The sequence below is a fragment of the Dromiciops gliroides genome, chromosome 3 (assembly GCF_019393635.1).
Source record: "Dromiciops gliroides isolate mDroGli1 chromosome 3, mDroGli1.pri, whole genome shotgun sequence".
NCBI classification, from domain to species: domain Eukaryota; kingdom Metazoa; phylum Chordata; class Mammalia; order Microbiotheria; family Microbiotheriidae; genus Dromiciops; species Dromiciops gliroides.
Window position 1 is genome coordinate 105,831,691 of NC_057863.1, and position 13,193 is coordinate 105,844,883.

The following is a 13,193-nucleotide window of genomic DNA, read 5'->3' on the forward strand; positions in this document are numbered from 1 at the left end:
TAAATAATCTCATTTAGTTCTTTATGTGAAAAATAGAACTCCAAAAACTTTTGGAACTCAGCATTGGTGATGTGTCAAGGCTTATTTATTGTCATTTTCTTGAGAACAGCCATTCCCTAGTGGAATATGGTCAACAAAAATGGAGGCTTGAAAGCCTTTTATTCTCTTAATGCAACTGGCCCCTCCCTTCTTCTCCTGTCAAGATAATGGAATGTGATAGATGAGATCTGGCAGATACTCAGGAGCCCACCTGAGTGGATTTACTGGTTGATTTGACTGGATTAGTAGTTGACTAGATTCTAAGCACATCGGCTGGTACTTGAGAGTACTTAAGAAATCTTGGTTCTCAGAATCTAAAAAACTTTGAACTTCTGGCCCAATCAACCAACCAGCTTGAAGAACCTCCTCATTCTGGGAGGGGACAGGAAGGAGGAAAGGGGAGCCTGCGGGAAGAGCGCTGGATTTTTTGGTCCTGACTTGGTGGTAATAGCAGGGAAAGACAGAGAGGAGTTGAGGAAAGATAGGATTGCGAGGTTGTAAGAATTCTGTTCTCAGTCTTTCTATATTTCAATAAGCCCTTAAAATCTAAACTTGTTTATCAGTGATTTTAGGTTTCCCCCAAAACTGGGGAACATATTAGAACCCACATTTAGAATTTTAAATTACAACATTTCCCCAATTACTCAGGATTACAATCTGTGCCAAAAACTGGCAAACAAAACCTACGCCAATTGGAAGCACTGTAGCCAAGGGGGACGCAAACACAGGGGCAGCCCTTCAACTCCTCCCTCACATGACCAGCCTAGGGTTTCTCTGAATCATGTGATTTGTTGGGGGGGGGGGAGGCAGACCTTTAACACAACTGAGAGGGGCCCAAGCCCCATCTCCTCACATTATACTAACCCTATAATGTAGACACTTTAGTTATTATTGTTCCCATTTTACTAATAAGAAAAATAAGGCTCTGGAAGATTGTGATTTGCCCACAGCCATACAATCATAGGCTTTTAGTATTTGTAGCTGGATGAGACCTTAGACATCATCCAGTTATTCACATTCTATAAAAATTAAAGATTGATAATAAAAAGAAAATCAGCTCCACATATACAAACCACAAAGAGAAATTAGATAATCACTTGTTAGGGCTATTGTAGAAAGGGTTCACCCTATGTTGATTTCTGAGGTCTCATCCATTTCTAAATTCTTTCATTCTGTAAGTAACTTTAAGGCCTTTTAGCATAAAGTGCTAGAGAAAGACATTTCTCTAGCACTTTATGGATTATAAAATCCATCATCTCATCATGTCATAAAATACTTCAGTACATTTAGATACATCAGTTCATTTGACCCACAAAATACTCTGCTGTAAGGTAGATAGTTCAGTTATTATTGTCCTGAAACTTATAGTATCATAGGGTTTTGAGATGGGAAGGTCATCCAGTAAAGGTTCATCTAGAACCATAAAGGTCATCTAGTCTGGTGTGCTTGTTTTTATAGATGAGCACCCTGAGGTTCAGAAAATCTAAGCAGCTTGCCAAGATCATACAGCTAGTAACTATAAAAAAGGACTGGTCTTGTGGGTCAGATCTTGTGCTTTTTAATAATAATAGCGAACATTTATATAGTGCTCACTATGTTGCCAGGCCACTGTGCTAAGCGTTTTACAAATATTATCTCACTCGAGTCTCATAACAATCCTGGGAGGTAGGTGCTATTATTAATTTACATTTTACAGCTGAGAAAACTGTGGTAGAATTGACTTGCCCAGGCTCACACAGCTAATGTTTGAGGCCAGATCTGAACTCAAGTCTTTATGACCCCAGGTCCAGCATTCTATTCTGGCAGCATTTCAATGCTTGTGGGGGGAAAATTTTTTTTAACCCCCATGTACAAAATCAGTGATGCATGGGTAGGCTGCAGTTCATATGAAAAAAGATCCAGGGGTTTTAAAGAGCAGAAAATTCAGTAATAAATCAATACCTAAGTACTGTAGCCAAAAAAAGTGAATGTGATTTTAAGTACATTAAGAGAGGCATGGTTGTTCTTGACCTTAGTTAACTCACACTGTAGTACTGTAGATTGTTCTGGGCAGAGCATCTGCACAATGGCTGGAAGGGTGGTAAAGAACCTTGAAATCCTCTCCTATGAGGTTTAGTTGAAGAAACTTGCAATGCTACACCTGGAGAAGGAAAGACTAATGGGGGTGGGGGATGGGGGGGAGTGATAACTGCCTTCAAGTACTTGAAGATCCTCATATGTAAGGCAATCAAAGCTATCCAAAAATGAGTTGCCTTGGAAAGTAATAGATTCTTCTTCACTTGAAGTCTTCAGAATTCAAGTTGGGGAGATGCTGAAAGGGCAAGTTTCATCTAGTTATAGGTTGAATTAGCTGGCTTCTGAGCGCCCTTTTGCCTCAATGATTCTGTGATATCATTGTCACTTAACAAATTTATGGTTACTAGGATAGTGCCAAGAGCTCATATAATTTAATTTTGTTTAATTCATTAAGTTATGATAAATCTTAAAGTATTTTCTCACTGAAAAAAGACTGTTTTTTATGAATATTTATAGTATCCTGCTTCAGAAATGAAAATCGAGTCTCGAGTGTATAAGTCTCAAAATTCTTTACCTAACAGTCTTTCTTGCTAACCCAAACCCCCAACATCTAATTCATACCTATTACTAGATGAGTTCACATACTTGGGGATTTCAGTATAAAACTGATGTCTTTTTTAAAAGCCTGTCCTCCTAATTCATCAGCAGTCTGCAGCTTTATTAACCATAATACCAAACATGGATACCCTAGTTTCTTACATAAACTTTGTCATTGCCTTGATTTTTACCTTAGAAAGTACACTTTTCGATCTTAATTTCCCATCTTTCCATCTATTTTCTGACTCGCTGTTTTGAACCTTCATCCTTACTCACAACTTCTAGGTCTTTTCATCCCCCACCCCCCTTATCCTAATGCAACATCCCTGTAGGTTCTTGATTATTTTCTTCATTCCACAGTCTTGACTTTACTACGTCAGTGACACAAAACCTTCTCTTGACTTGCTTCTTCCTACCTTTCATGGCAAAACTTTCCCACTTACTCTAAACCTTCTTTTCACATCTGGCTTCCGGCCCCCATCATTCAAGTGGATTTTCTTTTCCCAAGATTACATTGACCTCTTAATAGCACAATCCAGTGGCCTTTTCTCAGGTCTCATCTTCCTTAACCTCTTTCTCTATAGCTTTTTTATTCTTCCTCCTGGACATTCTTTCCTCATATCCTCTATGACTCTGCTATCCTCTGGTTCTCCTACTTGTCTGTCTTTTCTTTCTGGATTCCTTTGTTGAATCATCATCCATCTCCTATATTTCTGATTTGGAATCTAAACTAAGACCTCCCTCCCTGCTATGGGTCTTAGCCTTCCTCCCTCTCTCCTCCGTCTTTCTCTCCATTCCTTCCTTCTTCCCCTCTCTGCTTCCCTCACTCTCTCCTTCATAGTGTCCATATAGGACCATATATGGACAAATATTCTCTGCTTCCATTATTTAAACTTGACTCTATGTCTCCTTGGACTCAGCCCTTCTTTTTCCCCTGAACTCTACTCACCATCTGTTACATGTAGGGTATGTGTTACTGAATGCTCCTATAGTAGATAACAGATTTAGAAGTAGAAGAGACCTAAGAGGTTACTGAACCAATCTCCTTATTTATAGCATGAGGAATCTGAGGTGCAGAGGTTAAACTAACAACTTGCACAATCTCACACAACTAGTAAGAATCTGAGGCAGGATTCAAATGTAGGTCTTCCTAACTCTAAATCAGTGCTCTATCCATTGTACCAGACTGCCTTTCTAAACTTCCCTAATTCTATTGAGATACTAACTCATGTCCCTCCCCTCCAAGTGTATAACTAGGAGCCTTACATAAAAATACACAAGCTGTTTCCATCCACCCAGAATGCACATACTTTTCATCTCTCCCTCTCAGAAACCTGTCTGTCTTTTCAAGGCTCAACCCAGGTGTCACCTCCACAGCAACCCTTTCTTAATTCCTCTTCTGATTCCCTGGTTGTCCACACTATCTCCCTCCTCAGTGGTCCTTCTGCTATATTTCTTGTATATATAACATCATGGATCTAGAACATGTTTCTTTCCCTCACCCTGTCCTCACCCCCAGTAGAATGTAAACCTTCTTGAGAGAAGGAATTGTTTTGCTTTTAATCTTTGACAAAATGACTCTGCTCAGGGTCATATAAACTAGCATGTCAGTGGTAGGCCTTTCAAATAGTAGACACAGTAAATATTTGGTGAATTGAATTAAATTTGAATTGAATCCTTTTTAAACTTTTATGTTTCGAGAACTATTATAATCCCTCTAAATTGTCTTAGCCTCAGGCTGAGATACTAAATTGAGGAAATAATTGTTTAAGGAGTAAGTAAACTCCCAGATAGAAACATTTTTTGCCTTTTTATGTGACTCTTTTCCTCAAAATATCTCCCACAATTCCTGAAATATTCAGCAAGATGGCATAGTGGAGAGAGCCTTGGAAGTAGAGTCAGGAACACCTAGGTTCAAATCTACCCTCAGACACTAGCTAACTTTGTTACCCTGGGCAAGTCACTTACTGTTATCTGCCTCAACTATAAATTGAATAATACTAGCACCTCCATTCCAAGATTGTTGTGAGAATCAAATACACTTACCACAGTGCTTGGCACATATTATGCATTTAATAAATGCTTGTCCCTTTCCCTTGTTATACTACTCTGAAACTAAATGATATGTATTTGGCTACCTCATTTTCTTTTTCATCACTGAAATTGTTTTCCTTTCTATCTTTTTAAAAAAATAATAAATATTTTTATTATAATTTTGAGTTCCAAATTTTATCCCTCCTTCTTTCCCTTCACCTCCCCCCTTCCTGAGGTGGTAAGCAATCAAATATGGGTTATACATGTGCAATCATGTAAAACATTACCACATTAGTCATTTTGTACAAAGAAAATTGAATAAAAGAAAAAAATGAAAGAATGAAAAATAGCATGCTTCAGTCTCTGTGTTTAAGCAACATCAGTTCTTTCTTTGGAGGTGTTTAGTATGTTTCAATCAGCAGTACTTTGGCCATTATCTTGGATCATTGTATTTCTGAGAATAGTTAAGTCATTCACAGTTCTTTATCAAACAATATTGTTGTGTCTGTTGCACAGTGTTCTCTTGGTTCTGCAATTTCACTATGCATCAGTTCATACAAGTCTTTCCAGGTCTTTCTGAAATATCCTGCTTGTCATTCCTTGTAACACAATAATAATTTTCATCACCATCTATACCACTGCTTGTTTAACCATTCCCCCAATTGATGGGCATTCCATTGATTTCCAATCTTAGTCACCACAAATAAGAGCTGCTATAAATATTTTTGTACAAATAGGTCTTTTTCCTCTTTTTTGGGATGTCTTTGGAATAAACCTTTGCTTACCTCATTAAAATTACAGATGGTCACTAGGGATTTACATAAGCAATCAAGATACCTTAATATAAATTAGTTCAATCAAATTTCTTGGCCCTCTGCTTATCTAGTTGAATTCAGGTAATTGAAACAATTTTGTTTGTTGTTTGTCTTAAATTGGAAAAGGGGTAGTAAAGTAGTTGAGAGACTTATAACAGTATAAAAACAACTGAGTTAAGTAAAAGAGTTTGAGAAATGTAGGTGGGAAGCTAGGTGGCGCAGAGGATAGAGCACCAGCCCTGGATTCAGGAGGACTTGAGTTCAAATCCCAGCCTCAGACACTTGACACTTACTAGCTATGTGACCCTGGGCAAGTCACTTAACCCTCATTGCCCCGCCCCCCCCCCCCCAAAAGAAAGAGAAATGTAGGCGGGAAGTTCAAAGACCAAGTACTTGATTCAAAAACTTCATAGGCCTGCCTAGCCTTGTTCCAAGAAAGGGTTAAAAAAAAATCTCCACACACCACCCCCCAATTCAGATGCTTCAGAGCCTGCTTCAGATGCTTATTAGCTGTGTGAGCCTATAGAAGTCACTTCCCCCTCCCAGCTTCTTTCCCATTTGTAAAATAGGGATAGTAATGATAGCAACTACTTCCCTGAGTTGCTGTACCATCAACATAGATAATTATGCCAAGCAATTTGCAAATCTTAAAGTGCTATATCATCCCTAAAGTCACTTCCAATTCTAAAATTCCCTTATTTCTGTCTGCATGTTGGACCTCTTTTGATTTATTGTAGAACATCAAGGTGATTGATTGACAGGGATTATGAGCAAAGGAAATTGTATTCAAATATGAAACTTCTAAATATCCTAGAATAAATTGTATGTCATTTAATATGGCTTTAGCTCCAGTTCAGTGCAATGAGTTAGGCACTAGTTTAAGAAAAATGCTGGTGGGTAACTGGAGTTGCTCCACATTTTCTTGGGAAAGGCTATGGAAGGAAGGAATGAGAGAAAGAAGAAGAAAAGGGGATGAGGAAGAGAGAGAGAAAACAATTTTGAGGAAAGGGTAAGTTTGTGCTTTTGGTTTTAATGGAAGCTATTGAAATTGTCTTCCTAGCTTCCTCTATTTTTAAAAGATTGAGTAAAATCACAATGGCATAAAAGAATCTCATTTTTCCTATTGTAAAGGACTGTCAATCACTGTTATCAATTGTTTCTATTAAGCCAATTCATTAGCTCTAGTCACTATAGTCTATGAATCTTTTAGACGAGATGAGAACATTTGGCCAAATAGACTTTCATTCTTTCAAGGAAATGCAGAATTCTATCACTGGCAGTGTCTATAGGATTGATGATTCACAGGGTTTTGGATGCCCTCAGTAACACCCCTAGCTAATTCTTCAGTGTTGTATGTGTAGAAAATAACATTCCTTCCTGATGACTGAAATAATTACCTTATCTCCTGCAGTACCAAATAGACATTTTTCTTCCCTCCATATTAATATTCAAAGCTACAAATGTTGCCATTTCTCATAAAATTAAATAGCTCCTTTTCAAATTTAGCTATAATATTTGACTGTGACCATTTAAAACAGCAACTAGAATGATGAGGAAAAAAAGTCCTCTTCCCTTTCCTTGAACACCCTTCCTCTTTCATCTTCCAGCACTAAAATTGCCCTGCTAAAGTACAGAATTGATACCTGATAGAGCCAAACACTTTGAGATTTACCATTAATGAAAAATCCCATAGAAAAGAACTGATCTCGAGGTTCATTTCTAAAACGTGTTTATTGGATTGCACCAAATATGTTGTGTGAGATTCCTCTGTTCTGTTATTTTGTAGATAGACCTAAAGGAGGATCATTAGCTTTTTGGCTACTGTTTATTCCTTTTTACTTATAAAGTGGCTGGAAGGATTAAGCTGAATTGCCTGACAACATTGGCATTCTAATTCCTGTAGGGCAAAATCATATAACTTCTCAAGCCACCTTGTCCTCTGTGTAAAATTGGAACAATATCCTCAATTTTAATGATTTTGTGTGATATGATTAATAATGAAGATTAGCAAGTCTATGTCATATTTAATATAATTGCTAAATAATAGAAAGATGCTATGGTGATATAATCAAATCTTTTTTTACCACCAGGAAAATTACTATAGTCATATCTGTAAAAACTTAAAGATAAGAACTTATCCTTTAGTATAGTTTCCTGTATTGTTCACTGGAATATAATGGGAAAGGATATAGCAGAAAGAAAGTCCTTTAAAAACGATAGGTTCCTAAAATTATGCAACTCATTATTCTTCGGAAATATAATTGCAGTTTAAATTCTGAACTGAGTAGAAGAAATTTTGTTCCTTTTGTAAACATAACCAAGAACATTTTTTTCTCTCTTTAATTGAGAAGATTTTTATTACTACATTGAATTTTAGAAAACTGAAATATAAATGTGACAGAAACTGCTATGACTTTGGACCTTTTGCTGTTTGACTTTTGTTGCTTCTAAATTTTTTTTTAAATATTATAATTAAATCTGTCCTGTCTATTACTTAATCTGCTTATCCTAATTTTCCAACTCTATTCCTCAAACTGATAAATCTTATCTTCTCAGTAGGAAAGAGAATGAAGAAGAAAATAGGAAGGGTCTTCTTACTTTAGTAATCTCTCTCAAATATGATTTCTTTAACACAGAGGCCACATTCTCATCGCTTCGTTCAAACCTGTTTGTTTCTTACCTCCAGATATAATATTCTTAATTATATGGAAGAGTATATCAGATGATTGCAGATAGTTGGTAAAATGTTCTTTACTTTCTATAAATCCTACCTATAATAAACGACTGGAAATTCTTATGAGCCACAATATGCCACAAAAATTGACTAAAACTCTTAGTTTCCCGCATTTTAATTATGTATACTCAATTGAAAATAGTGGGGCAGCTAGGTGGCACAGTGGATAGAGCACCGGCCCTGGAGTCAGGAGTACCTGAGTTCAAATCCGGCCTCAGACACTTAACATTTACTAGCTGTGTGACCCTGGGCAAGTCACTTAACCCCAACTGCCTTACTAAAAAAAAAAAAAAAAAGAAAGAAAATAGTGAGAGACTATTGCCAATATATTAGAATGAAAATATTATTTTTGGAGTATTCTGTTATATATCTTGCTCTTATTCCCAAGAACTAGTTCTTAGATTTTAATTGTCCTTGCCTTTTCCCCCCTCCATGGCAGAAATTGGCAAATGTCAACCCAGGGGCAGCTTGATAAGTAAGGTATATCTATGTATATGATTGATGAGTCTCCAAGTTCTCTTGAATTTTTAAATCCATACCGTTTGCATACAGGAAGAAGAAGAAGGTACCTATGACCAAACACTTGAGTTCCGAAGAGGGGGTGATGGCCAGCCCAGACGATCAACAAGGCCAACCCAGCAATTTTACCAGCCTCCCCGGGCTAGAAACTGAGCAGACAAGGTAAATATGGCATCATGTAATGACTTTCTTAAAAGAAAAGATGTTGTTCCTATGTGACCTACAGAATACAACTCTTGATAATGAGTAAATAATAAGGCATATGAAAAACAAATATTTTAAAACCACAAATAGGACAGAAACATTATATGAAATAATACTGTCCTTAACCTTTTTTTTTTCCACCAAATCTCCCATAGCTGTTAATAAAGATAAAATCAGACTGACTAAAGGTTAAATTTTTTCTCTGCCCTTGCCCACCTTCTGGTGACATTTGACAACAGGAGAATAGTAAAAAAATTGGGTAGTGGAGAGCAAATGGAGGAATAAGAAAAAGTAGGGGAAATCCACTAATAGAGATAATTGAGAATTGGCTTCACTCTTCACACAATTTTACAACTCTTGAAGAAAGAAAAAGAGCTCAGTATGACTTTAGGAATGGAATGAAGGTAACAAAATTGCTTATTGGACTATAATCATGTGGCCTTCATTTTAAAGAGTTTGGGAGAGAGAAAGGCTGCCTGAAAATAAGCATCATTAAAATAGATGGAAAAGACATAGGGAGAGGGGTCATGATTCATCTTGAAGTCATACCACTCATTGGGACATTTCTTTTATTTTTCTTTCTTTCTTTTTTTTTTTTTTTTTTTGGTGGGGCAATGGGGGTTAAGTGACTTGCCCAAGGTCACACAGCTAGTGTCAAGTGTCTGAGACCAGATTTGAACTCAGGTACTCCTAAATCCAGGGCCAGTGCTTTATCCAGTGAGCAACCTAGCTGCCCCCCCCTTTTATTTTTTAATGTCTCCTTCCTCTTCTATTTCAAATTATGTCCGTAAACAATACTCTGTAATAGTAAGGAGGAGTCGCCTGTCCCATTAGAAATAATAGTGATACCAACTATGATTTCTATCTCAATCCTTCATTGAAAAACTTTCAGAAAATTCTATACACTACCTTTTTGTGTATTCTTTATTTCTCTTCTTTTTGCTCCTCTTGTCATTCAGGATATATTTTTCCTGAACCACCACCTTGTTTTGTCTTGTCTTTCAAACTCTCTAAAATATAGTTAGAATCTATATACATTAGTGTTCTCTTCTGATACTCTTGATAGTCTAAAAATTCTATCTAAGAACTATTTAAGAGCAGATATTACCCAATCTTCTATTTATTTTGTCTTCTCCTTAGAATCTTGAAGAGTTTGCACAGAGTGTCTGTTCAATAAGTGTCTACTGACTAGCCTTTCTTTGAATGATCTCAGAAAACTGGATCAGTACATTTAATCCCTTTCACTTTTGCCCTTGGCTTTTTTGAATCTAACATGTGCTTCTTTGATAATTTACGTTTTATTCCTTTCCTACTCCTAAAATAGATTGATGAAGCCTTAGAGTTAAGCAGAGTACAAATCAGGACAATTAGAAATAAAAACAGACAAACTAGGTAACAAAGGAGGAGAAGTAGACCAGGTAGCTGAGATCACCCAGGTCATGCTTCCTGAGTAGAGGAATGACTGCCCAAAGTATCACACAAGAATGCTTTATTGACCATGATGGCGTTTTGCTATTGTATGCCAAAAATTGCCCAAGTTAATCTTTCAGAAGCTCCACTAAGCTTCTACACTGATACCTTATCATGATATGGATATGGCTCTTGCACAAAGTAGGTGCTTGATAAACACGTATTAATTGATTGATTTTTCAAAGGTTACGTCAGTGGCAGATTTTGCCAAGGTCCAAGGGATTGATTACACCTCTGACATTCCAAGAGCATCCTGAGTTTGGAGAGACACATCATCAGAAAGCTGACCACCAGGAGCTGAATTTTTTGCATCTATAGTGACTCTTAAAGAGAGTCTGTTTGGACACTGAGATCTGAATTGGTAGAGGAAACTTTCTCACTGATGAAATCACAGATCAGTAGATCAATCAACAAGGATTTATTGAACATTACATGCCAGGCAGTGTGCTAAGTGTTGGGGATACAAAGAAAAACAGTCCCAGCCCTCAAGGAACTCACATTTTATTGGGGGAGACAACATGTACATAAATAGGCATACACATGATACATAGATTAGGGACAGACAGAGGGTGGGCTGGTAAATGTTTAATAACTAGCTCTCCAAGTGGATAAAGCACCATTCCTGGATTCAGGAGGACCTGAATTCAATTCTGGCCTCAGACACTTGACATTTACTAGCTGTGTGATCATGGGCGAGCCACTTAATCCTCATTGCCCTGCCAAAAACAAAACAAAAAACAAAAAACCCAAAAAATAGCTCTCCAGAAAAAAAAAATGTATGCATGACATACTTTTAAAGTTTAATATGTATAAGTCTATACATAATCAACAACACAATAAATCATTTGTAGCATTTACCGATTTCTAAGGTATAAATGCCCACACCGAAAAGTTAACAATTGGCATGAGCTAGTACAAGCTGGCTCCAGCATGCCCCTGGATACAGGCTAACTCTAAAGAAGAAGGCCTTTTACAGAAAGTGGTATTTGAAATAAGCCTTGAAGGAAGTCAGAGATTCTTAGAGGAGGAGGTAATGATAGACAGCATTCCAGGCATAGAACACAGATAGCCTTTGAAAGGGCACAAACATGGGAAATGGACATTTTAGAAGTAACACTCATAAAATTCTGTGACTAAGATAATAGCATATATGCATATAATTCTTAATAGGTAAATATATGAATATATGTGTGTATATATAGATATATGAATATGTGGGTACGTGACTGAACACACACATTACATATAATAAAATTATGTAGTATTATATATTATAATAGTTAAAGGCAGTTAGGTGCCTCAATGAATAGAGCACTGGTCCTGGAGTCAGGAAAACTCAATCCAGCCTCAGACATTTAATAACTGTGTGACCTTGGGCAAATCATTTAACCTTTGTTTGCCTTAATCCACTGGAGAAGGACATGGCAAACCACTTCCATGCAAAGTTTGGTCCATGGGGTCACTAAGAGTCAGACGTGACTGAACAAGTAAACAGCAACCATATTTAAATATTAAATGATAAACATTAAATATATGTATTTGATATATAATACATGTTGGATGTGTATGTGTGTGTATGTCTAGTCCTGTATCCATTAAGTAACTTAAAAAGCAAGACGAAATTTATATAAGAAGGTACTTAAAATTGAATAACTCTTCCTTCCTCCCTCCCTCCCTCCCTCCCTTCCTTCCTTCCTTTCCTTTCTCTCCCTCCCTTCCTTCCTTCCTTTCCTTTCTCTCCCTCCCTTCCTTCCTCTTTCCCTTCCTTTCTCCCTTCCTTCCCCCTTCCTTCCTCCCTCCCTTTCTTCCTTCTTTCCTTCCTTTCCTTTTTTTTTTCTTTTTTTGAAGAAAGCTGAGAAAACTTCTGGCTAGATGAGATCTTTAAAATGTGTTGAAACAGATAGTAAGATAATGCGGAAATCTTTCAGGTCTCTGGTTCCCCCAGGGCAAATTATATCCATCTCTGTATATGGTAGTATGTACACTACCTCAGACTTCCTTATAGAATTGCTATCTCATGAGGATCGCCTCTGCTGCCAGTGTTCGAGCTTGCATTGTATTTAGGATGCTTGCTGTCTTTTGAATTACTGGCTAACACTGAAAAAATGAAATATTGAGAGAATTTGTGATACCTGACATTAGAGAATTTTTTTTTTCTGGCAACCAATGATGCTATCATTATAAACATCTTATTGCCAAAAACAATCTGAGTAAGAGAATAATCCAAACACGTGTGCTTTGAGCTTGGTAATTAAAGCTCAGCTGGGAAAATGTATTTATCATTTATGGTATTTTCATTTTAATTGAAGAGAAAGCTTATAAAGACTCACGAAGCAGGGGGAAAAAAAAACATCCCCTTCAATGTGCTGTCCTAGAATATGAAACTATAATATTTCAAAATTCAGTTTTGTCAATATACCTGAAAATAGTACTTTATAATTTTCTAAAGAGGAGCTTTTTCTGTCCCTTTTTTTCTTGTCTAAAGGCTATTAGCTTTAAAAATCTGTTAAAATATGCTATGCCTTTTAATATATTTTTATATATTTTTCAACCAGGAGTTTTAATCTCAGTATGCTTTTTTTTTTTTTTTTTCTGGGGCAGTGGGGGTTAAGTGACTTGCCTAGGGTCACACAGCTAGTAAGTGTCAAGTGTCTGAGGCCGGATTTGAACTCAGGTACTCCTGAATCCAGGGCTGGTGCTTATCCACTGCGCCACCTAGCCACCCCTCAGTATGCTTTCAGTGTCTAATTTGGCTGCCTGTTACT

The 13,193-nt window shown here is 37.0% G+C and overlaps 1 protein-coding gene across 1 annotated transcript in view; it reads left to right on the forward strand.

Moving 5' to 3' along the window:
* The window catches only part of TDRD3 (tudor domain containing 3), a 172,922-nt gene that overhangs the window by 152,979 nt on the left and 6,750 nt on the right, over positions 1-13,193 (forward strand). The window contains 1 exon segment of the mRNA XM_043996878.1: positions 8,788-8,916. Coding sequence (XP_043852813.1) covers positions 8,788-8,907 — 120 coding nt within the window. The 3' untranslated portion in view covers positions 8,908-8,916.